General features: G+C 38.1%; 1 protein-coding gene across 1 annotated transcript in view; it reads right to left on the bottom strand.

The window, feature by feature from the left end:
- Positions 1–25946, bottom strand: part of ammecr1 (AMMECR nuclear protein 1) — a 52531-nt gene that overhangs the window by 19830 nt on the left and 6755 nt on the right. The window contains exons 2-3 of the mRNA XM_058759019.1: positions 16673–16783; positions 4676–4790 (exon numbers count right to left, since the gene is read on the bottom strand). Of these exons, the coding sequence (XP_058615002.1) occupies positions 4676–4790; positions 16673–16783 (226 nt within the window). The remainder of the gene's footprint in view (positions 1–4675; positions 4791–16672; positions 16784–25946) is intronic.

Below are 25946 nucleotides of genomic sequence, written 5' to 3'. Positions count from 1 at the left end.
GTTTTTTGTTTTCAAATCTGTAACTGTCAAAGCCACCTCATTATTGATTTTGTCATGTCCTTCAAGTGGTTTTTTGCTAACCCCATCAAAAGGAAAAAAAGCTGCTCAAATGAGCATGATGCTCAAGAACTAACAAGGACTGTTCTTGTGCAGTTCCGATATTTAATACACTCTTTAGAAAATAACCATTTGAAAGTCATTTATTAACTGTCTATTTTTATTTGGCATCAGACTATAATAGATATTGCTATAATGTGTTACTATGGGTTGCGTCCTGCTTCAAGCTGGCATTCTAACACCGCAAGCTTCATGCTTTCTAACCTTATCTCCACTTTTTTAATTTTTCTTGCAATTATTCTATTGTACACACAAAATACAAGAAGTTTATATCAATAGTCCCATATTCATAGGTGTGACAACACAGTCTGTTTACACTGTATTACTGTATTGTGTAGGTATTTTAAAAAATACATAAATTATTTGTAACAAAAGCAGACACCGTGTCTACACCGGACGCGACAGTTGTTGTGTAGCTCCGCGCTGCGCTGGAACATCTGTCTACACTGGACGCAACAAACCGACCTTTGCAAATCATTTAAACATTGTGTCAGTATGTCATAAATAGAACAAGGCATCAGTTTACTATCCAGTGTAGACAATATCACTCATTATAATGGGTTCCATTGTTTTTTTTGTCATGGCGCGTCACGCCACACACGTCTGGTGTAGACACTGTGTGAGTTTTTTAATGGGTTATGTTATAGCCCTGCTTGTTTTTAATGTTTTTATGAAATATCTGTATTGATTGCATGATCATATCATTGTATTATTTACTGTCATGCGAGCCACAAATTGAAGCTTGGCGAGCCGCGCAATGAGTAACACTGGTTTACAGTGTCTACCATTGTAACAGATGTTTATATTTACCAGTGTCTTCATTCAGTATACGTCTACATTATTATACATGCATACAGACACTAGTGTTGTCAAAAGTACCGACCGCGATATCATTCGGTATTTTAATTTTAATTTAATTTTAAAAGCATCCATTTCCCGCTAAGATTTGAGCGCTGTTGAGCAGATTCTTAAACAGCACTGATTGGTCATTGTGTTCACGTGCTCAACAGATAAGGGTGTGATTGGCTTCATTGATCATTGCTTCAGAATCTGCTCAACAGCGCTCAAATCTTAGCAGGAAATGTTTTTAAAATTTCAATACCGAATGGTATCGCGGTCGGTACTTTTGACAACACTAACAGACACGTGTGTGTGTGTGTGTGTGTATGCATGCATGTATGTATGTATGTATATATAAAATATGGTCCTATAAATATTAGGGATGGGTCACGATTATTCTAATTATAGAACATCGAATAGGTTGTGCGATTGTCATCTAAAAAAGTTTCACCATGTTTTCGGTGCTGATGCGGTGGTGACGCGTTCATGTAAGCAGAGGGAAGCGCTGCAAATAACGCACCTAAAAGCTGTCAAAGACAACAGAAGAACACATTGTCTCACGTGCACACTTGAATGGCAAATAAGGGTATGGTCATTTGGGACGATGTCAAATAAGAGTTCTGTGCACACCACAAATACCCCGCCTGGGACCTGTATTCAGAAAGACATGCACAGAAAACAAATAACGTGTTCTACGGAGCCCCTAAAGGGACATGGTTAACCTGGCTAGCGGTAGCCTGTTACATTACAGTAATCCTGCATAAAAGTTCACTTGCCACATAAACAGAGTAAAGAGAGATGACTGATAGGACGATGGAGAATGATTTGCAGATCCTGAGCACTAATCACAAACATCTAATCTTGTAAAATGTGTGGTCATTTCTGCCGCTCCGCATATTAATAGCGGCTCCCTAATGCTCACAGTTTATATAGGCTACAGTATAATTATCCAACGATATAATTGCAAGAGAAAATATTGAAATATATATTTTTCCTCATATCTTGTATTTATTCCCTTTAGGGGCTCCTTTTTTTAAAATGGATATGTCCTAGCACTAGCCTTATGAGTGGTTGATTTATGCTAATCGACGGACTGTTATGTTATTAAGTATGGACAATCGGTTATGTTTACTATATCAATACGTTTCAATCACTATACGGGTTGAGTTAAGACAGCCTATCCACTAATGAATTAAACGGTTATCGCAGATTGAAAGTGTAAATTGTCTCCCTCTCTCTCCGTTTATGGGTGTGTAGCCTAAACGCGTGCATGCGGGGGAGGGGTGCGATTTTCGAATAATAACCAGTGATTTTCTAATATTATTTTTGCTTGAAATGCCCATCCCTAATAAATATAAACCTGCCGTCTTATTCAGATAGAAATTGGAATTATGGATTAATCTGGTTATGACAATCAGGTTAATGCTTTTACATGATGTTTACATAATCAGAATAATGAAGAGTTCAGAATAATTCCAGGGTATTCTTGTGCAAGACGATTTTTCGTCTGTTTCATCACTTAAAGAAATCAGACTGTTTAAATCCCTAACCCTAGGTATGAGCAATAGTGATGCTTGCACTGACAAACCACTAGTGAAGGATTCCTAAAGCAGAGATACACTTCCGGTTCACTACTTTGCCTCTGGGCTTGTGTAAACACAGTCTAGCTACGAACTGGGTCACTGCTGACAAAAGGGATGAATACACATAGAATGGCAGCAGAACTACATAATATGAAGACCTGCTATCTGATCTCCAGGATCTGAACAAAAGATGGTTGTGTGAACAGACAGGAAAAGAACGCAGAATAGATGTGGCAAGAGAATTAGTGACTGCTCTCTGAATGAAACATCCTATCAAACTATTTTAAGAGAAAGATGCAGCGAAAGCCAGATTAGTTTTTCTAAACAACTAAAGTGTGACCCTAAGGTGGGACTGTCTATTATCTGGATGTGGCTGTTAAATGCCTGCAAGCCAAATACATGCATGAGTCTCTCAGTCAGTACGTGCATGAGAGTCTCAGTCAGCTAACAGTAAGGAAAAACACTGCTAACACTACAAAAAAGACACACACACACACACACAATACACAAGACATCATCGTCACTCCTCACCCAGGGCGCATTTCTGTCTGCACTGTTGTAGGTCACTAAGGACAGTATGTGCCCATGTGTATGTTTGCACAGCCTGAATCATCAAGCTTGCACAGTATAAAGCCAGGCTAAATCTGTGAGCTTGTGCTTCGCTTGAAAGCGAGTATGCGGTGAGTAGCTAATTCTGCACATCCCAGATTTGCAAGCTGTCCTGCAGTGGCCAGACCATTTGTTGACATTGTAGGCTGAGGGCTGCGCTTGTGTGTATGTGGGCAGATCTTGAAAGGGTCTCACCTCTGAAGTTGTTTTGAGCTCCAGACTGAGCTGCGGTGTACTCTGTGGTGAACACTTGATTTGTTTATATGTTTAAACATATGTTTAAACATATGTTTATACATATGTTTATACATTTCCTTTCATTTCCTACTGGTGTTATGTTAGACTTATGAGAATACAGGTATGGCTACCTGGCTTTTTAAGACCAATTAGCCTTTTCCCAAGTGTGACTACAATCATGAAGTATCAAACCATTCTGATTATTAGAAAAATGTAAACTAAATGTTTTTTCATCAATACCAACCAAAAACTAGCAGAGGGTTAAATGCATGTGCCCACTGTGCATTGTTTTCCTAAAGCCATGCTTGTGCCCATCATTGCTGCTTGCAGCTATTTTTTCATTTATGACTCTTTAAATCAGCATAACATTTGCAAGTGTCACACTTGTTCAACTAAGCAGCTTTTATTTAATTAAAAAAATAGAACATTTAACAGATTTCAATTAGCGGTTTTTTTTTTTTACATTTATCTAGTCAACTAAAAAATGCAATTACAGCATTATTCAATTAACACTTTCTTTATTAACCATCTAGTTGAAGAAACTTCTTTTCCAAGTGCAGCACACATGAAGTGCTCAACATGGTCTAAATGTAACTCGACTCACTTGTTAAATATTTAGCAGAAAAGATTCATGCAATATGAAGGCACATATTGTTCAAACTTGTCAAACATATGTTCAGAAATAATAATAGAATGCTAAAAAAAGCCTCAAAAGTAAAGGAAATTCAATTTCAGAATGACTCAAACAGTTTCAGCCTGTTACTATCATGCAAACATGAAATATCGGACTTTTTTTTATTCCACTGTGCTGCTTTTTCCATCATGTGAAAATGTGCATGATGGAAGCGTTTGACCGTTGCACTCAAATCTCGTGCACCGTCATGAGGTCGGATCATTGTTTTCTCTTAACTGTTATAATTAACATATTAATGTTAATTATATTAAATTCAAATTAATCGGTAATCAGAAGAATCACCCAGCCCTGTGAAATTCCATGTTAGGGTTTAACGCTAAATATTTTTTTCTAGTGACCTGGTCAGGTTAGCGGTTCAGACTTCCCATTTCAAATGGTGGACCACATAAGACCAACCGTAAATGTTTAAACTGGCAACACCTAAAAACCCATGCAAATAATTCAGTGAACAGATACCTATTTACCCCTTCAGGGAACAGTGATTTAGTGGTAAGTGGCATTTATAACTAAAACGTTTGCAGGGAAAAAAAAACCTGAAGTGTACAGAGAGTTTAATTTTGTAAATAACAGATGGTAATAGCTTCTGCGCTCTTACCTCCCAGTCTAGGTAATCACCAACATCCTCAAAGTTGGTGAGCAGAGACACTGAGCAGAAGAGGCGCGGCAGCTCGTCCCTCGTCATGGGGGGAAAGCGACTGTCTTTAAGGGCACTGTGAAGACGACATGAAGGCAAGATTTAGGACAAAGCCATCCCATGGGTACAGTGTGAAACACCATTCAATAAAAAAAAAAAAAAAAAAAATTGAGGTATAAATCTAGCATAAAAAATTGCAATGAACAAGTATTTATGAGTATGAACAGGTATTGGTCAGAATGACTAGTTGTGATGCTGACTAGTGAGTTGATCTAGATTCATAGACAAAAACTGGCAGACACAAAAGACGAGGTGATAATGTCTCAGAAAGAGAAGACTCCATAAGGAAAACCCATCACCAAAGAAAAATCTAAATTGAGAGAAGGAATAAGGAAGTGGGTTTCCTTTGGAAAACTTTGTAAATCAGGTAGCCTGCCTGGAGTCTCTGAGTCGGCCGCCAAGCACGTTCTATAAATAGTCTGAATTAGTGCTGGGCGATAAACAATGTCATATCAAGATCACAATAAAAATTTATGTGGATAACTATGATAACTATGATAAACTATGACATTTTTACTCAATAACTGTATGGATCAATCCTAACATCCTATCACACAGCAGAAACAAACACGACAGCAGCCAGTCAGTGCTTGACGGTAATAAGTCTGCATGTTCTGCATGTGAATGAATGGCGCGGTTTGGACTGATACACAAACTAAAACACACGTCACTCGCTGTGATTTCAGTGTCATAATATATGAGGATATGAACACATGAACTTCATCTCCACAGCTGCTCTGAAAGTCATTTTAACAGCTTTACACCATCTCATTTTAGAAACACCACCTTCAAACACACACTAAAACTTAAAGTAAAACTGAAAGACCTTCACGACAACCAAGTTATTTTTTTTATTATTATGAATTTATACAGTTCTGTTGTGCAGCATCTTATCTGACAAAATAAAAATGCAATGTTTTGTTGTAAACTGATTTTCATTTAGGCCTAAATGATTGATTAAATTGGTAAAGTGTTAATTCATTTCATTAGACACCATTAGTTATGTTTACCTTCATTCTCAAGTTCAAACCAACATGTGGAAAGCATTTCTTTCCCATTAATGATAAAGTAATATCTTGATAAATAACAATATTGTAGGATACGGGAAAAAAACATTGTGACAGCATATTTTATACATTTTTCTGAAATATATTCCAGGATTGATTGTTGAAAAAACTAAAATTAAAATAAATAAATAAATGAAGTACTTGTTTGAAATCATTAATTATTAATTTACTACTATTATTATTATTATTATTATTATTATTATTATTATTATTATTAACTACTACTATTGTACACATATGGGTTGTTGACGTGACATGGCATTTTCACTGTCCTACAGGATAAAAATAAGTATAATTAATATTGTCATTATTTAAAATGCTGTAAATCATTAAACATTTCTTCGTCCTACATGGAACTGTTGTTAAAAAAAGCTGCAGTGTTATTTGATTTTTTTAATTTTTGAGCCAAATGTCAAAATTGTCCTATGGCATGACTGCCTCAAGCATGGTTCAGTAAATTACAATTTTTATAAATTAAAAAGAAAAGCATAAAAATGTTAATAAATATTCCTGGCATAATTGTACAAGTGTCTGTTTTAGTAAATGGCAATCATTTTTTTCATCTATATATTTCTGAAAGTGTAGGAACTTAATACATTTTTGAAAACCATGTCCTATGGTGTGACACCATTTCCTGATTTTAAATCAACTAATTACAGTTTTTTCTGGAATTGCCGAAGGACCCCATTCATGATCATGTTACTGAAGCCCCCTGTGAAGCCCATGACATGTGCACATGGTCAAATTTTGTCTCAGAATTGTTCAAATATTTAACTTTTTTGGAACCAGTACAAAAGTCTTACATTTTGTTGTCCTTAGGTGTGACACCCCTAAATTATATATTTTTTAAATTAAAAAATGTATGTTAAGCTACATAATCATGTAAAATGATGCAGACGTGTCTTGCAAACCGCTAATGACAGGTTAATTGACAGAAAAAGGCTGAAACCGTCCTATGGTGTAACAGAAAATGTCCTCCGGTTTGAAGTCCTGCACTGTCACACTACAAGACAAAGATGTCACACCACAGGACAAAGTCTCTTTAAAAAGCATTTTAAAAAGTTAAATAAGATTTAACTCCTTTTTATTCTTTTTTGATCATTTTCAGTGTTCTTAAATGCAATAATTACATTAATTAAACTATTTATTTTACAGAAAACTTGTAATGTTATGAAGTGTCATGAAAATAAGTATAAAATGTGATCCTATGTTTTTGAAACAGAAAGAATTGAGGGAGAGAAATTAGTGAAAGAAAGAGGACACAGAAATATAGACAGAAAATTAACAGGGATCCACCAGAAAGGAGGAGATCTTAAGAGAACAATGCATAAAGCAAATAAAAATGATGCCTTAAAATGAATAGCTATATAGTTTTTCAAAAATTAATTCACATCTTAATGAAGATAGTTTGAATATCAATCATATTTAGCTGTGCCGCACATGCAGGGGGGCTATAAAGGTTTTAGTAACATACTGATTGAAAGAGACTGAATTTTGATGATGCAAATGATTTTGTTTTGTTTAAAAAACATGTTGATGTTTATATCAAAATTAAACTTTCTTTCTCCTTTGACATGTTCAAAGTTAAATAGAAATACTTTAATAACTACCATTTCTATCCTTCAGTGGGACGTAATGTCCTATTGTGTGACACAAATAAAAGAACCACAGATTAGGGTTGGGCGATATAGCCTCAAAATTATATCATGATATTTCAAGAATATTTGCGATAATGATATTTATGACGATATGCAAAAAAAATATGGAACAACATTTTATTGGTGATTGCAGCTGGCAGGCAATAGCACTTATTAGTGCAAACACAATGAAGGGCATTTTCCATCCTTTTCCAATGAGCTACCGTCATTGATGACAGACTACCTAATTGGATGCCTCCAATATTAAATGTTAAATGAATGAAATGGACACTACATGGAATAAATTATTATTTTTAAACATTGTACACTAATACAAAATTCAAAAATACTTTAACACTGAACGTTTTTTAACATTCTAGCAGACATTATACCAACAAAGCACAATTTAACTTAAAATTAATAAGTTAGTAAAATAATATTTTGAGGCCATTTTTGAGACCCCCTTCTTGAATCAGGCTTGCAAATAAATGCAGCCTTGCTGAGCAGAAGGGAATTATTTTAAAACATTAGAAAATATTAGATCCCAATTTGAACACTATGTGTGAACATTATAATAAATGTATTAATATAGAGCTGTTGCAATTATTATTATTGTCTTTAATTTTATTTAACAGAACAACAGTAATATTACAATACTAACATTTCTGAATGTTGATGGAGCTTTTATTTTGATGGAAACCCGCAGGAAGTCATCAGTGCTTCTTTTTGTTGACAGCAGCAGATTTGTAAATTATTCTCATTACTAATTTGGGAAGATACACGCATCACATTGTCACATGCCTTGTAAAAATTCATAAATGTTATTACTACGAGTATAAATGTTATGACGAGTAACACAGTTTCAGCTCAGATTTGCCTCGCGGTTTGGACTTTGAACCCTGGCTAACGAGACAGCGCCTCGAGATCGTGCGATTCATGCGTGTATTAGAAAACATAACGTTCTGCAATGTATTTAATTGTTTAAGGCCATTTCGTGATTTTAATCATCATACAATAGCCAGCAACAACCACCCCTTCCTCTTCTCATCGGAGACATGAGATGCAGCGCTAAGCAGTCTCTCACTGTCGGTGCTTGTAGTGATTTTTGCATCTTTCTCAGACAGTTTTAAATGCTTCCACACTGCTGTCATGTTTGCAGCATTGATCGTGTCAGGTCATTGTTCGGTACCATTTATTCGGTCTTTTTGCTCATTTCGGTGCATCCCTAGTAAATATGTCATTGCGTCATTATATCATTTATATTGCAATATGACACTTTTTTTAATCATGTAAAAATTTATACCGTTATTATCGTGGACGGTATGATATGGCACACCCCTACCACATTTGTTTTTATCTCAAAATATCTTTAAAAAAAAAAAAAAACAGTTGAGTATTGCAATAGGGGAGATACAAATATCACTCAACTTAAAATGGTATAATTTTCAGAAGTTTTGAACGGATGACAGCAAAGTTTATCTTGTTGTCAAAGTTTGAGAGTAGATTGTTTTGTGTTCTGGTGTTACACTCACGTCTGTCTGTCTGTACCCGAAGACGCGTAGAGAGCAGGACTGCCACTCTCTGCTTCGCTCCACTCTTAGGTGGTTGGTCCTGTGCGAGCATTTGGTCTTGGGCAGTGATCAGCTCGTTGAGTCCGCATCTCACTGCCGACCGTAGCTGGATTACCCCAGAGACTTGCTCGCTGATTTTTGTTACAGTTTTATTTGTTTTGTTCACCTTTGGAAAATAAACCTACTGTTTGCATCTAAACCTCTGCCTTTGAGTCCTCTGTTCTCCTCGTCCCGTCACAGAATCTACTCACCAAATCATGGACACAGCAGAGGAGGAGGAGATGCGCCGAGCCCTTATGCAGCAGGGCGTTCTTCTGGGTCGTCATTAGGAGGAGATTGCAGCTTCCTGTCGCGCTTACTCCGAGATCTCTCTCCAGCTCAACCAGCTGGTTGAACGGTTTGATCAGCTGCACACCAGCCCCCCCACGGCTCCTACGGCAACCCCTCCTCCTGATCCCGATGGAACGAGTAACCGTCGCGCTGAACCACGGCTCAATCCTCCTGCCCCTTACTCGGGTGAGCCCAACACGTCGCTCCTTTTTGTCCTAGTGCTCTCTGACTTTCTCGCTGCAGCCGTGCTGTTTACCCACGGAGTAGTCTAAGGTAGCTTTCACCATCACACTCTTGGTGGGGCAAGCGAGAGAGTAGGGAACGGCCATTTGGGATAACAAGCAGAACTGCTGTTCCTCCTTTGAGAGTTTCTAGGAGGAACTACGCAAGGTGTTTGATCGCTCGGCTCAAGGAACTGAGGCGGCATGAGCTTTGGCAGAGAGAGGGTTCAGTTTCCAGTAACTCAACCGAGTTTCGCACGTTCGTGGCGTCCTGTGGCTGGAACGACAAGGCTCTTTGGGATCACTTTCTCCACGGTCTCTCCCGATGCAGGTTGGGAGAGCACGGTTGACTGTAAGAGAGCAGTGTTATCGCCTGGACAACCAACTATGTCTCTACTGCGGGGAAGCAGGTCACGTGGCAGCGTCGTGCCCTGTAGCAAGGCGGCGCTCCCCGCTCAAGGGAGCACGTACGGTGAGCGTCACTAGTACTTAACTGCCCTCTGGTGGTCGTTGTGAGTTCCAAGCCTCGTTACTGTTCAATGGGGGTGTTTATCAGGTTTTGGCTTTGATTGACTCGGGAGCGGAGGGCGATTTCATGGATTCTGGGCTGGCCACACGCTTGGGACTTCCATCTGTTGCCCTGGCTGAGCCTACATCAGCTAGAACACTTTGCGGCACCCTTCTCACCAGGATTACTCATGCCACTAAGTTTGCCACACTCACACTTTCCGGCAATCATGCTGAGGAGATTAGTTTCCTCCTCATCCATTCACCCACCACTCCTGTGGTTTTGGGACACACCTGGCTGGTTAAGCACAACCCCCACATTGACTGGGCTCTTAAATCCATGTTGGCTTGGAGCCCTTTCTGTTTAGCTCAATGTTTGGGTGCTGCATTTTCCCCTGTGATGTCTTGTTCTCTGTTGCAGGAGGTGCAGGAGGTCCAAGAACGGTAAACCTGATGCATTGTCGCGGATCTTTGAGACTGAGGCTACTCCCACCCTCCCGGTGCCCATTCTGCCTCCCGAATGTGTGGTGGTGGTGGCGGTCACCTGGGGGGGTGGAGTTCAAGGTCCGCATAGTGCTACGTGGCACTACTATTCCCGCGGGATGCCCAGAGGGTCTGTTATTTGTGCCTGAGTCAGTCCGAACTAGCATCCTACAGTGGGGCCACTCGTCCGAACTAGCTTGCCACCCAGGAGCAACTCGTACCTGAATGTTGATCAAGCAGCAGTTTTGGTGGCCGTCCGTGGCATGGGATGCCCGTTTGTTCATGTCGGCCTGTCCGGTTTGCGCTGCAGGGAAGGGCTCCAATCGACCCCCAGCAGGGCTACTCCAGCCACTGTCGGTCCCTTCGCGGCCCTGGTCACACATAGTGATGGACTTCGTCACTGGCCTACCCCCGTCTAGTGGCATGACGGTAGTCCTCACTGTGGTGGACAGGTTCTGTAAGGCGGCTCATTTCATTCCCCTCCCCAAATTACCTTCAGCAAGGGATACAGCGACTGTTGTCTTAGATCACGTTTTCCGTATTCATAGCCTCCCGGTAAACGTGGTTTCTGACAGAGGTCCCCAGTTTGTGTCTAGGTTTTGGACAGAATTCTGTCGACAGCTGGGGGCAACTGCGAGTTTATCCTCAGGTTAATCACCCGCAGACTAACAGGCAGGCCGAGCGTGCTAACCAGGACTTGGACAGGGTTCTATGCTGTGTGGCGTCTGCCAAACCGTCGTCTTGGAGTTCCAGATTAACCATGGTCGAGTACGCACATAACTCCCTTCCGGTCTCGTCTATGGGTTTGTCTCCCTTCCAGTGCTGTTTAGGCTACCAGCCACCATTATTCCCCTCCCAAGAATCCAACGCTGTTGTTCTGTCCGCGCATGGGTTTATTCAGAGATGCCTCCGTACTTGGAGGATCGCCAGAGAAGCCCTCACCCGGACTGGCTAGAGGAACAAGGCGTCGGCGGATCGTCACTGTACTAGGCCCCCACTTTACGCGTGCGGTCAGAAGGTCTGGTTGTCTTCTCAGGACCTTCACATCAGACTCCCCTCACGTAAACTGGGACCCAAATTCGTTGGACCATACATCATTTCTAAGGTGCTCAGTCCGGTGTCGGTGCGACTCAAGTTAACCCCTCCTTTTAAGAATATTCACCCGGTTTTTCACATATCTAAGATCAAGCCCGTTCTTCTCTCCCCCATTCAGTCCCAGACCTCTTCCCCCCGCCTCATCGAGGGGTTGCCGGCTTATACGGTATGGCGGCTAATCGATGTGAGGCATAGTGGTAGAGATCACCAATACCTGATAGACTGGGAGGGTCATGGTCCAGAGGAGAGATGCTGGGTTCCGGCTCACAACATTCTGGATCGCACTCTCATCGACCAGTTCCAGCAGTGTCATGGTGAGTCCTCCGGGGACGCCAGGGGGCATCCCTGAGGGGAGGGGTACTGTCACGGGTCAGGGTGCCTTCCTGGCTGCCTCTGCTGTCTGTGTTGTCATGTCTTTTTCGGGAGCTCGTGACAGGTGCAATCAGCGCTGATCTGGCAGTGGGGCTGCGAATATCACGAGCTATTTCTATTCCACCTGTCGCTCATTACCCTTTCCTTTATATTTCTCTTCTGACTAGTCCTTGTTGGGAGTAGATCGTTTTGTGTTCTGTGCTCTGGTGTTACACTCACGTCTGTTTGTCTGTACCCCAGGACGCGTAGAGAGAAGGACTGCCACTCTCTGCCTCCCTCCACTCTTACACCGTGTCCTAACTACAAGCGACGTGGCGCAACGATGCGCGATAAAAGGCATCTTTTCCATGTTAATCTGAGTTTTTGTCCTAACTAGCCGCGATGGCGACACACAAAATTTCTAATTTAGGCTGGAACAACATACAAAGTATATGACAGTAGATAATCTCAGCTGATTATGTGCTTTACTCAAAATTAAACGTGTCCAATATGAGTTTAAATTAGGCACCGATATTAAGCATTTTTATGATTATCGGTATCGGTCATTTTCAAAACCGATGTGCCGATAAAATTACTTAATTTTGAAACGCCCTATTCAGCCTGTCAGAACTCACCACTCTGTGGCCTAGAGCAGTCTCTGCCCACCGCGCATCTGATTTGTTGGGAGTCACGAGTCAGACCAATCAATGTGGAAGACTAAGGCACTCTCACACTGAAAGCGCTTGCTACAGTTTCAGTGATCACGTATCAGTTGTCTCTCAAAGGAAGCAGCAGACGTTGCTCAAGTTGCAATAAATCACAATCCACTACACTGAAGTTGCAAAGCACTTCAATATTATCTATTTATGATTTCCGCGATGGGGAAAACGCAAACGGAATCGCGGAATCCAGTCATATAAAGGGAATTTACTGTATAACGCGGAGTCACGGAGTTCGTCAAAGTTTGGATGAATTAATCAAAAGTAGGTCAGTACACTTAAATCGACTCGCGCTATGGACTAGTATCTGTTAATATTAAGCTGCAAAAAGACTCATTTAAATATGAATTCTGCATGTTCTGCGTGTCTGTATATGTGAATGGCACAGACGCGCGGTTTTTATTATACACACACACACACACTGAAGCGTGCAATGCTCGCGGTGTTTTCAGCATCTGCCGTCTCACTAAATGAGGACATAAATACATGAACAACATCCCTAGAACAGCTCTGAGAGTTGCTTCATGAGCATTTGACCATTTCATTTGAGTAAAACGATCGTCATATCATACACAGAAACTTAAGAGGTCCTCATGGCAACCTGTCAAAATAAAAGTTTGGTTTATCTACTACTACAACAACAACTTTTGTTTAAAAGAATAATCACACAATACGCTATTTCTTCCATGTTTTAATTTTAATGGTAAACCCATTTGTTTGCCAAAAAATTGAGTTTAACTCATTTGATTAAAAGATAACTGAAATTAATGTTTGATGGCTTCATTAGCACTGCACTGTAAATTAAAACTAATCGAAATTACTGTCACATAGGCCAAGATTAAGATACTGTCACATAGGCCAAGATTAGGACGACATAAATTGTGACATTTCAATATGCTATTGAACAAAGTGTGCCTATAACAGGCTATTAGTGTTATAGTTTAATATAACTTCTTCACAACTTCTACAATGGAGCTATGAAGACAATTAAATTATTTACACTTATATTATAATTATGAGAGGTTATGCTATTACACATACATTTCTAACATGTAAATTATTGAAGCCAAATACTTACATTTCCCAAGCTGTTTAGCTGTAGTACAGTATTCATAGGCTTAATCATGAAGCATGCAGTGGCCCCACTTTTAACTCTCTCTTTATATTACCCTTATTGTAGATGGATGCATGGAGGATGACAAGAGTAAGAAGTGCAATCAACACCAGGGAAGGTAGTTTTTGTCAGAGCCCTAGCTTGTTATTCTTAATTTTGTCATTAATTTTCATTTTTACATCAGACATAATATATTGGTTAAAAATATCGGTTATCGGTCCACTTGGTCTGTAATAATCGGTATCGGCCCTGAAAAACACATATCGGTCGACCCCTAGTTTAAATATCATATTGCATGACCTTATAGCCATATTGAAAGCAACAATAGATAAATTTACCTCAGATCTTGAGAATATTGAGCAAAGATGTACGTTAAAACCGTGACTCACTGCGAACCAAGCGTATTACATGACAAGACGTTATCAGTCACTCAGTATGTATATTTAATGATGTTAAAAAGGTTTAATATTTATGAATTCATTATAAATGTATCCATTTCGTTGCGAGAGCAGTGTGCCCACACACGCTTCTGATTGGCGGTGATATTTAATTGATTCTGTTGTGTCGCGTCACGTCTGGTGTGGACACCCAAATTGCTTGTCGCTGGAATCTTGTCATGTCGCATGTAGTTAGGACACGGTATTAGGTGGTTGGTCCTGTGCGAGTGCTTGGTCTTGGGCAGTAATCAGCTCGTTGGGTCCGCATCTCACTGCCGACCGTAGCTGGATTACCCCAGAGATTTGCTCCCTGATTTTTGTTAGTTTTATTTGTTTTGTTCACCTTTGGAAAATAAACCTACTGTTTGCATCTAATCCTCTGCCTTTGAGTGCTCTGTTCTCCTCGTAACATCACAGACAAAACACACGTACTTTCAAATCACATGCTCCCTACTCCATGTAGCTTTCCTGATGCTGACAGATCCCATGAGAACATTTCCCAGATGTCAACTGTTGCTTGTGTTTTTCACCACTACTTCATTACCCATGAGAAGCAATTAAGCTGATTAAAGCTTCACTATTTCTCCATCAGTGTGTGCAAAGAACATGACATACAGCACTAAAATGTAAAACGATCCACAACACAGTTTTTCAGTTTTTGTAGACTGTTTGGTAAGCTCTTGGCACATTTAGGCATATTCAGGAAATAGGCATGCAGGATATAAAAACAAAACATTCCCTCATGAATGACTGACCAAAAATATCCAATAGGGCTTGGAAAAAATATGGGGGAAAAATTCTAAGAATTTGAAAATTGAATTGAACTTGGCATTGCACTTATTGGCCTCATTTGCAGCTGGAATTATCATGCATTTTTGTGATCGGATCAAATAAGACCACATTAAAGTCATCCTAAATAAAAATATCTAAATACTATCCAGATATGAAATGGATGTTAATGCTAGGTGACGAAAACATGCATGAGCTTGTGCAAGACTTGTTATAATACTTAGTTCGGATTGGCCAATCGATGGCCTCATGGAGTTTATTTTGTAAATTATCATTATTATACATAGAGAACTTCAACATTTTATTTGCACGCACCAAAATATTATTGTATGGATTAAAAAGTGTATGGCAGCAGCACCTGTGATGCTTAATTCTATACACAACAACGCATTACTATACTCATTACTTTACTCATTGCCACCTCTGACACCAGACTGATTCACAAACCGAATGTGGAAGCCTGGAGGTTAACAACATTGTTATTGGTTATATAAGCTGCTTCAAAGTTAACAAGAGGATGGAGAAGTGGGAATTTGGCAGCAAATGCTGGGCTGAGCCGAGCCAAGACACAAGCATCTGTTCTGGTGTCTCCGTTCCTGCTGAGGGAAGAATGTGGCTGTAGTTCTAGAGATGGATGACTAGCTTGGAAGCAAGGTCAAGCGACTGCTTGAGAAAGAGACGTCTAAGATGTTCTTAACAGGCAATGCATGTACAAGTGTTAAAATGCATAGGCAACTTCAAGCAGGGCTGACTTCTTCCTGAAAAGTGTAAAATGGTGTCAGTCCAGTACAGACTGCAATTTTGCTCAAATTACAAAAAAGCAAAAAACAACCAAATGGCATGCTGGATGCGAGACTCGCAATTGTTTTAAATCGAGTTTACCACCAAAACATTGTCAAGTTTAACACCTTAACCTGAAAAATTTAAAGTAGACTCAAACCTCAAAACAAAACAAACAAAAATCACGTAGCTGTGTTGCATGTTAAATTTAGGTTTAAAATTCTAACTAATCGAAAGAAAATAAAATGTCAGATTTCATGTGGTTTGTGCTCTTCACATTTATCCGAGTCACATTTGTGACTCACAAAATTCAGATTTGGGCCACCTGTTCCTGCAGTCTGAACACAGCCTTTAACAGCCCTGGTATAGACACTGTGGTGCCTTCAAAACATATTTTAAAAATAAAATTCTGGATCAACCATTGGTGTGAGTTTGGGGTGGGACAATGTGTTAACTGAATAATAGAAAGGGAGATAGATGGGGGTGTAGGAAACTTGTTCAGAGACACTTTAATTATTATTTTTTATTGTTATTTATTATTATTTTTTTAAATGTATTTATATTATTTATTGCAATTCTATTTGGTGCCACTAGAGGTGCAGTAAAAAACTACTTTAAATTTATTTTTATTTTTTTCAGTGAAGTTTTTTTCAAGAAAAGTGAACTCAAGATGTAGTAATGTGGTGTTAAAACAGGAAATCCTCATATTTTGGCAATAAATATTATCATACATAATATCACATTAGAAGACACATTAGAAAGAGAAAAGCAGAATTTCAAAGAGGGATGTGGCAAACCTGGTAAGGGTGTACTCCCTGAGTCCTGAGTGCAGGTTCATGGCAGAAAATGTACCTATACAACCCCTTAACCGCTTGTCCCGGCCGATTTTCCAAGTGACAAACAGTGGGCTGTTGGAAAAGAAAAGAACATCTATTAGAAAGCAGTTAGAATGCGCATATAGTTCAAGTTATGAAAGAAAAAATATCCCTGTATAGGTTTTTGTATTTTATATTTATTAGATATGATATAATTAAGTACTATCATACAAGCAAGAGTGCAGTTTTCCTAAATAGAAGCGTGAGTATAACAGTTCACCAAACAAGTAGTTAATATTGATTGAGTTACATTTTAAGCACAATATTGTGTGTGTGTGTGTTTTTTTTCCTTCTCGCTGTTTCGCCAATGGAAATAGTTTCAAACAAAATAAAGCAGAGCATTTGTGCATCTCAGGGAAACACTTTGGTGTTTTGATCCTAAATTAATCTGTTTTTGAACTAATTGAGCGAGCCAATGATTTAGTGATCCATTCATAAAGACAGGGGCTGCATCCAAAAACGCATTCTCGTCGCATCCTTGTGGAAATTTCTAATTCATAGTTCGACCATGATTTAAATAAAATGAGGGAACAAGTTCTTAATCCGTGGCCACATTATCTTTCATTTTCCCCCCACGTCATGTCCAGGGCTCCGTACAAATAAACTTGACTGCCTTACCTTGTCTAAAGCCCGAGATACACTGCACGATTTTAGCAATCCTATAAGATCACTGCATGTCACACTGTGCGACATGGATCTAATAAACTTGGCTACGACATGTGTGTAGACTGTACGATGATGACCCCTACTGACTCAGACGATACGACGCACGTTTCTATAGAAGAATAAAACATCAGCATGCACTAGAGGTAAAAAAATTTAAATTAAAAAAAGAGCATGACGAATCACACTCTAGCTGCTGTAGTTTTTGTGTGATGAAAAAAGTGGAAGCAGCAAAAGAGGAAGGCATAAGAGCTTGAGATAAGCCGTTTTATGTTTTAGCGCCATGTCGCATTGATTTCATATTGCATTTTTATTGGCTGGTCACTAAACGTGGGTTGTACCAGCAAACACAGTGTGATGGTCATGCTGTACACTGTACGACACAGGGCCACCGATTAGGAGCCACGATCACAGAAATTGTCACAATTGTTTCACGATGCCAATCTTTCGTATGGGACAGCAGAAAATCGTGCAGTGTGTTTCGGGCTTAACAAGCACAAACTATGAATGTCTCAAGTAGAGGTCGACCGATTCATCGGTTTTGCCGATTAATCGGTAACTATCAGTTATCTGCAAAAATCCATGCCGATAGTTTTCCGGTTTGCAACCGTTTCTGGAGCGGCTGAGAAGGGTCCGCTGGCATTATACAGTACGAGAGCGGCCTCTAGAGGCGGAAATCACTGTCAGCACGTGTTGTTTATTTTGACACGTGACACTGCGTGCTGCACAGAGCAGTAAACTCCAGACGCGCGTTTAAATACAGCCGACAGAAAAGCCTGCCGCGGAACAGAGCGACATTCACATAGTTTTCTATTAAATCACATTATATTTGTCCCAAATCGTTGTGAATGTACATAATGACTTCACCCTAGGCTATAAATTATGTATTGTGCATTTTTCAGCAAAACGTTTGTCTTTCTGTGGCTCTAATAGAGTCTGTATGCTTCATATAGAGAGCTGTAATAGATCGCGCTTTCTCTGTTTTTTTAAACACCGAACTTCAAACTCATTTATGCCACATTGTTCATTCTTGAAGCAAACTTATGTCCATTTGGCGATTAAATAAATTGTTTTAGACCGCCACTTGAATTGAACGCAAAGCGTCTGATGTGTGTGTGTGTGTGTGATATCTCTTGAGTTCTCCTAGATGCGGCGCTGCGCTTTTGCCTGGTGTGTGACTAACCTTTTTTTTTTTTTTTCGATTAGATAATCATCAAGTGTGAAAAAATAGAAGCAAATAAAGTGTGTTAGTACACATACAATATCCATATGTATGTAATTTTAATGCTATGGCCTTGTGTAGATATTTAAAAATGGCCATCTTTAAGCATGACTGTTGAAATTAAATGGTAACACTTAACAATAAGAGTCCATTAGTAGCATTAATGAAAACTGTAGAATAGAGGGTGACACGGGAGTGCATTTTGAAACCTCTCCCGTCCCACTCCCACAAAAAAAAATCTCATCCCGTCCCAATCCCACGAAAAAACGGGGGAAAATCCCGTCCCGTCCCACTCCCGGAAGAATTATTCCCATTCCCTCCCACTCCCGTTTTTTTTTTTTTTGCTATGAAATAACTTTAATGATCAATATAGTAAATATTAATATTTTTATTCATTTACAAAGTATGGCTCAGTACTGTTAGTGCTTTTTTTTAAAAAAAATAGTAAAGCACTAGCTACTAGATACTTTCTTTCAGTATCCATTTTGAAAACTATCGGTTGATTAATCGGTATCGGCCAGTGTGGTCCAACCTAGCTATCGGTAATATCCACTATCGGTCGACCTCTAGTCTCAAGAGATAAAGACTGAAACCAATGAGACAAGGTATCAGTTCCTGTGAATAGTGTGAACATTAAGGTCTAATGTGTCAACAAATTAATTGAATAGGCTGAAACTTACTGAAGGAAAAAAAAGTTTGGCTAACAGCGTTTTCTGTAACAATGAGTGCATTGTTCTGAAAACAGAACAAAGTAGTGTATGACTTAATTAAAACGTATGTGCTCACATACTGCTTTTCTTTGGCAAAAATCGAAATGTTTCCATGGCCACAATGTAACATTTGGCTGCTAACCAATTATATTGTAAACAAAGCTTTGTACTTCACTGGCGTCCTAAGATTAGTGCAAAAAATAAAAAAATAAAAACATTATGTGCAAAAATGTGTTTTTTTTGCAAAAGGAGTACAAACTGCCGGTGCGACTTATGCTAACAGGCTCAGCCCTAGCCCTGTGGCTCTCCAGTTTCCATCTTTCACTATCTGACTTCAACGTCTCTACTGTTATCTGCTGAACTCAACCAACCCTGAGACGTAACAGGGTATAGTATTGAAAGACGGCGGTAACGTGGTAAACAACAGCAAAAAAAAAAAAAGGGACCACTTCTCACTTCTAACTAGTTGCTTATTAGCATGCATAAGAGTTTATTATTGAGGCAAGGTCATAGTTAATAGTTAGTAGTCAGAATCGGACCTTAAAGTGTGACCCAAAGAATCTTGAGGTGAACCTCAGGGAACATTACAAAATACAGAAAAATGCAATTCATGACCCTTTTAACAACAGAAAAATGTAAATGTTTTAAATGCAATTTTTGTATATCACAAAATTTAAACGTCTAAAAATTCTGTACATTTTGATGCAGCTCATTAACTTCTAAAAGTATGTTAAAAAAAGCACCATATAGAAGGATATTACTTTTACAATATTATTGATTATATTAGCCAAGATGATTGTATGCACCAGGCCCAACAGGCTGTTGACTTACCGGTCACTTTCCCTATCGAGCTATAATTCCATCTGCATATCAGTCTATATGTACCTCACAATGCTTTCAGGAGATGCATACTTGAACTACTGATCTTAAACATAAGCAACTGATTCTAACTCACTCTTCTTAAGACACCATTTTTATGTTAAAGCATTCTGTTTGTTTTCATTTCTCTTGCTTTGGTATGAAATATTAAGTACAGGGTGTTGGCGCAGACATTTTTCTCCAACTTGTCCATCTTCTGTAAATTTACAATCTATCCAATGGTTACTATCCTAGCAAGACTTCTAATCTTACCTTTAACATTAAAGTGGAGTTAATGAGAAAAAGGATTAACAATATATGGCCTGCGGTCGCTGTCAATATTTAACTGCTCCCATGACAGAACATTTAGGCCGCTGTTTAAAGCACCAGTTGAATATCAGTTGATCATGATGGAAATTTAAGGACTAAGCCCTTTGGCCAGGAACAAAATGGCAACAGTCTTTTAATGTGCTGGAAAAATCAGGGTAAAGGCTAAACTCAGTGAGCACATTTACATGCACACAAATACGCAAACAACTACTAAAATCAGTTTTTACCTATTTAGCATATTTTAAAAAAATCAAAGAATAGCAGAATGAATCCATGAAAATGTTTCCTTTGGGTGGAAAGAGGAGTTTTGTTGCATAAACACAATCCCACCTAACCATCTGCTATCCACACTTGGATTTCAGTCACATTTGCCAGCATCAGGCATTCTCTCCTGACCCTTAAATCCAGGGACAGTGACACATCATACAGATAAAAAGATGAGGTTGTATCAAAGCAACTCTGAGAAGCACTTTTTCCTGGACATCCCAAGCATTTATTCTGAATCAGTGGGCATAACTGAGGAAATTAAAAGTATTGGTGACATGCAAAACAAGTTTTAAGTTTGCCATCTATAAGCGTGTTTTATTGCAGATATAAAGGTATATATTTATTTGTAGTTGTGTACAAGGGTGTGTCCATGACAATAAAAAAAAAGTTCCAAGCTTTCTACAAATGTAACTGCAGAATTGTTGCTTGTGCACTGTAAAAAATGCTGCTGCAATTAGTTAACTTCAAATTAGACCAAAAAAACAACAAAATTATAACTTAACTAAGATAACTAATAATTTTAAGTCAAGCATGAACACTAAGTTAAAACAAGGCATTATTACTTGTTTTACGTTGCGATAATCAGCAATTTTTTACAGTTTGTAATTTAGTTTTGTTTGTTTTTTTATACAGGGTGTACTTTTACCCATGAACTTTAGATAACGTTAAAAATTATGTACAAAACAATCCACGCACCCTGTTCAAGCTCTGTTATACATTACATACAAACAGTAGGCCTATTATTTAATTTAAGGTGGCTAGTTAGTATATGGCTACCTTCAAACAGTTAACGGTGTCTCTTTTGATAACTGATGATAAATGGCATGATAATATGTGACCCTGGACCACAAAACCAGTCTTAAGTCGCTGGGCCAAAAATACATTGTATAGGTCAAAATTATTGATTTTTCTTTTATGCCAAAAATCATTAGGACATTAAATAAAGATCATGTTCCATGAAGATATTTTGTAAATTTCCTACTATAAATATATCAAAACTTAATATTTGATTAAGTAATATGCATTGCCAAGAACTTCATTTGAACAACTTTAAAGGTGATTTTCGCAGTATTTTGAGTTTTTTTGCACCCTCAAATTCCAGATTTTCAAATAGTTGTATCTCGGCCAAATATTGCCCAATCACAGCAAACCATACATCAATGGAAAGCTTCTATATTCTGAATCGACAAATTGACCCTTAATGACTGGTTTTGTAGTCCAGGGTCACATATGATAACAGACTATGATGATAATAGACTTTTTTCCATGTTCTTTGTGGACAAGTAATCAGCGTAACAGCCCTCTGTTGGTGAAAATAATCACTACACATTTGCTCTGGTAACAAGCCGCTTATGTTTGTCAGGATTGTTTTGCATTATATTAGTAAAACAGGGACAGCTCTAGTTGGGGACAGAACACCAAAAACCGTCACCTCATTGAGCCCAGTTTTTGAATGTGTTTTATTATCACATTCATACTGCAAACTTTTCTCTGATTGTTTACAGTATAACAAGTTACTCCCATAATTCGCACAAAGTACCATGGAGTGTAGAAAAAAGATGGATAGCAACTGAATTGCTATAGTAAACATTTCAAAAGCTCTCACCCTGACCATTTCAGAGTGTCAAATTCCACTCTCTGACCTTTGACCACTAGTTAGGAGCCAAGAACTGAAGGTGCAAATCAAAGACTATAGAAATACAAAGACGGTTCACTCCTATACTTATGAATGGGAGAAACTGTTTTTATGGGAGAACAAATTTTTAGAGCTATATCTTTATCGTTATCGTCCTTGGTGTGAACAGGCCTTTATGACTTTTTAGTCATTTTTAGTTTGAAATATATATTTTTTAAATAACAACCTTTGTTAAAGTTTGGAAAACAGCAGCAGTACACAAAAACATTTGAGTGAAAATACAGTGAAAATGTCATGGCTGCCTTGAAGACATTGTGCTAAATAGACAAATAGCCATACAAATTCTGGAGAGAGACAAAAGGTCTAAAAGGTAGTATTTTCATAGGAACAGTTGTCAGACTAAAGCCACTGCTGTCATGGAAACAACAAGAACTAGTAGAGGATCAGTGACAGTTCCTCAGAAACACTCCAGCATGCTGCAAAACAAAAATACCCTACAATATTCCTTCTGTGTGTATTAATTCAATTAGCACTATCCATTACACACACTAAACACAAATAAGCAGGTTCTTAACTCTGGCCCTCGGGGGCCAATTTCCTACAAAGTTTAACCTTGAGCAGTAGCCTATTTAAGTTTTTTCAAATTGCGATAATCAAATACTGTTTTTAATGATCATTTAAAATTGAAAAAGTAAAACTAACTCCGTTTAGACTTTTTATCGTGGTTTGTCTTCAAACCGGTGACCATTTCATATGTGCTGTTGTTTGAGCAAAAAAAAAAAAGAAAGAACAGCTGTTTGAAAACATGTAATTACTTTTCCACTTTAATCTGTCGCGCAAGCAGATGTTAGAATTGGAAAGTTACATACAGCTTTATTTAAGGTAGCAACCCGGGGTATTTCTGCTTTTCTGTAAGCGCCCCACTGACAGCGAGTGAATCTGTATTTTCATTCAGCCCATTCTTTTTTATGCATTGGTATGAACACACAAAACGTCAATGAGTATATGAGCCTGCGGGAAACAATAAATGCATTGTATTTGTAGCAACTGAGTAGTGACAAAACCAATGGAATGACAAATAAAAAATGTTAAACATGTAGAAAGCAATACACAGCCTGTGGAATGCAATGACACGGAAAATTCACAAAACGAAAAAAAAAGAAAAGAAAGAAAGGTAAGGCATGTGGTGAAATCCTATCATCACCTCCTCAGACTTTGAAAGTCCTTTTGGCTCTTTTTAACACTTTGCTTTTACAACACTTAATTAAAGTGCCTTGAAGGTAGTGTGCAAGCTCCAAACAAGATTTTTTTGTTTTCCTCAGAAAAACAGAAGCATAACACTTCAGTTAAGCATCTGAAAATGCAACTTAATTAAATGTCAATTTGTAAAATACTTCTGACCGTGCTTGCTACCAGCCCCCTTAGTTCAGGATGCTTTTTTCTCTTTAATAGAATGTATAATATAGGCACTTTCCCAAATGAACAACCTCTAGTGGTGGGAAATGAAATTGGGGTAACCATCACAATCAACTACCCACCCCAAACCAGGCAGAGATAACACTGAATAACAAAATACAATGTTCAGTTTGGCTGTACTTCATGCAATATCCTACAATCTGTTAGCTTTAATTATTGAAATGTTTAAGGTTTGTTTGCTTTGTTTTGAATTTACTTAATTGGCCTTAAACCAACAGAAGATATTAGCTTTCCTTTTATGTCTGAGCTGTAATAATTTCCACTGTGTTCTTATCAATTTGTGTTAGAAATGAATTGCATTTCATGAGGCATTATGTTGAGTGTTGAAGTCATATAAAATCCTTTAGGTTCAAGGTGAAGGTGAGCATTTTTATGGTCATTACAAGAATGATAAATGCATGTTGAGGTCAGGTAGCAATAAAATACTTTAAGGTCCAGCATTACTCTCATATTGCGACTATCACCAGGGATGGAGACTTTTACACATTTCAGGTAATAACAGATTATGAGGGCCAATATCATTATAAAATGTTATACCAGTTTGAAAGGGGGAATATTGTGAATGAAATATTTAACGACAGGTATATATCAATATCATAATGCTCATGAAGGCATGTGTTTGAGCCCGTCACTAAATATGGAGAATAAAATGAGGAAAATCAGCAATGGGGAATTTTAGCCTTTATTTTTTCAATGATATGCTAAACATGATGTTTTAGATTATACACTCCGTTCTGTGAAGATCTCAATACAGGTCATATGTGCAGTTCCTTGATCTTTCCACACAGGAACCCCCTGAACACTGATTCCTTCTTTTTTTCTTTTTTTTTTTTTGGTTGAACTAAACCTTTATGTGTGCAATAAGCACTGTGGGCAGCACGCCGACACATAGCACCGTTATGTCTCGGGCTTCGCGAGCAGTGTTACCAACTAATTTTCAGGGGAAGTTGCTAAAGGAAGGTCGATTTGTTGCTAAATGACATTGTGATGTCATTGCACGATGACGTCATTGCGTTATTACGACGCAAAAATGTCACTACATCAAATTTTATTATATGTTAATTTAGATTTGTTTGTAAAATAATATAAATACATTATATATTATTAAAATGTAAATAACTATTCTAACTATTTTTTAAATACAACATTGAATTATCGAACACTTACACAGTTTTGAACCATTAGATTTATTTTTTTATTAGCTAATAAACTAGTAAAACTACACATTCTGAACATTTATAGTTTTAAGCAGTATATTAGTAATTCGTATGCTACACTCTAAGAAAAGTCTGTAAAAATAGGGCACAATAATCTACTATGTAGTTTTCCGTATTGATTTTTCACATTTTTTTGGATAATGGATAACGGATAATGTCCTGAAAAATTACTAGCTTTTCCATTTTCCTAGATGTTTTTCTTACAGTGTACCAACAGATCAACAATCACAGGTACAAGCTAAGGTTATCATAAATGAACAATTATTCAATTATTCAGTTATTATTATAAAAAAATTGAATAATTGCAAATAGCAGCTAACTTAATTCACATGATGTGTGTGTACCGCTAGGCATTTCTGTTTTCTTCATTTTGTGTAATTTAGATGGAAATTGTGTGCCTTTTTATCGTTTTTGAGTCACTTATCAAAAGTTGCTAAAAATGGCCAAATAAATTTTTTAAATAGCTAAATTTGTTGCTAGGTGCTTTTGGAAGAATAAGTTGCTAGGGTAGTGTGAAAAGTTGCTAAATTTAGCAACAAAATTGCTAAGTTGGCAACACTGTAAATCACGAGTTTGAATCCCAGCTCTTTTCTGATCCCGCCCCACCCTCCCTCCCTCCCACCCACCCACTTCACTTCCTGTCAACTATACTGTTCTATCATAATAAAGCAAACTGCAAAAATAAATCTAAAAAAAAAAAAAAAAAAAAAAGATTATATACACATACATATATATATATATATATATATAAGATTGTAGACTGAAACAAGAGAATGCTTGGCATTAGATACTAAGCTTGAAAATGCTATGATTTGCT

The sequence above is a fragment of the Onychostoma macrolepis genome, chromosome 21 (assembly GCF_012432095.1).
Source record: "Onychostoma macrolepis isolate SWU-2019 chromosome 21, ASM1243209v1, whole genome shotgun sequence".
Taxonomy (NCBI): domain Eukaryota; kingdom Metazoa; phylum Chordata; class Actinopteri; order Cypriniformes; family Cyprinidae; genus Onychostoma; species Onychostoma macrolepis.
This window is presented reverse-complemented; position numbering and strand designations above follow the sequence as displayed.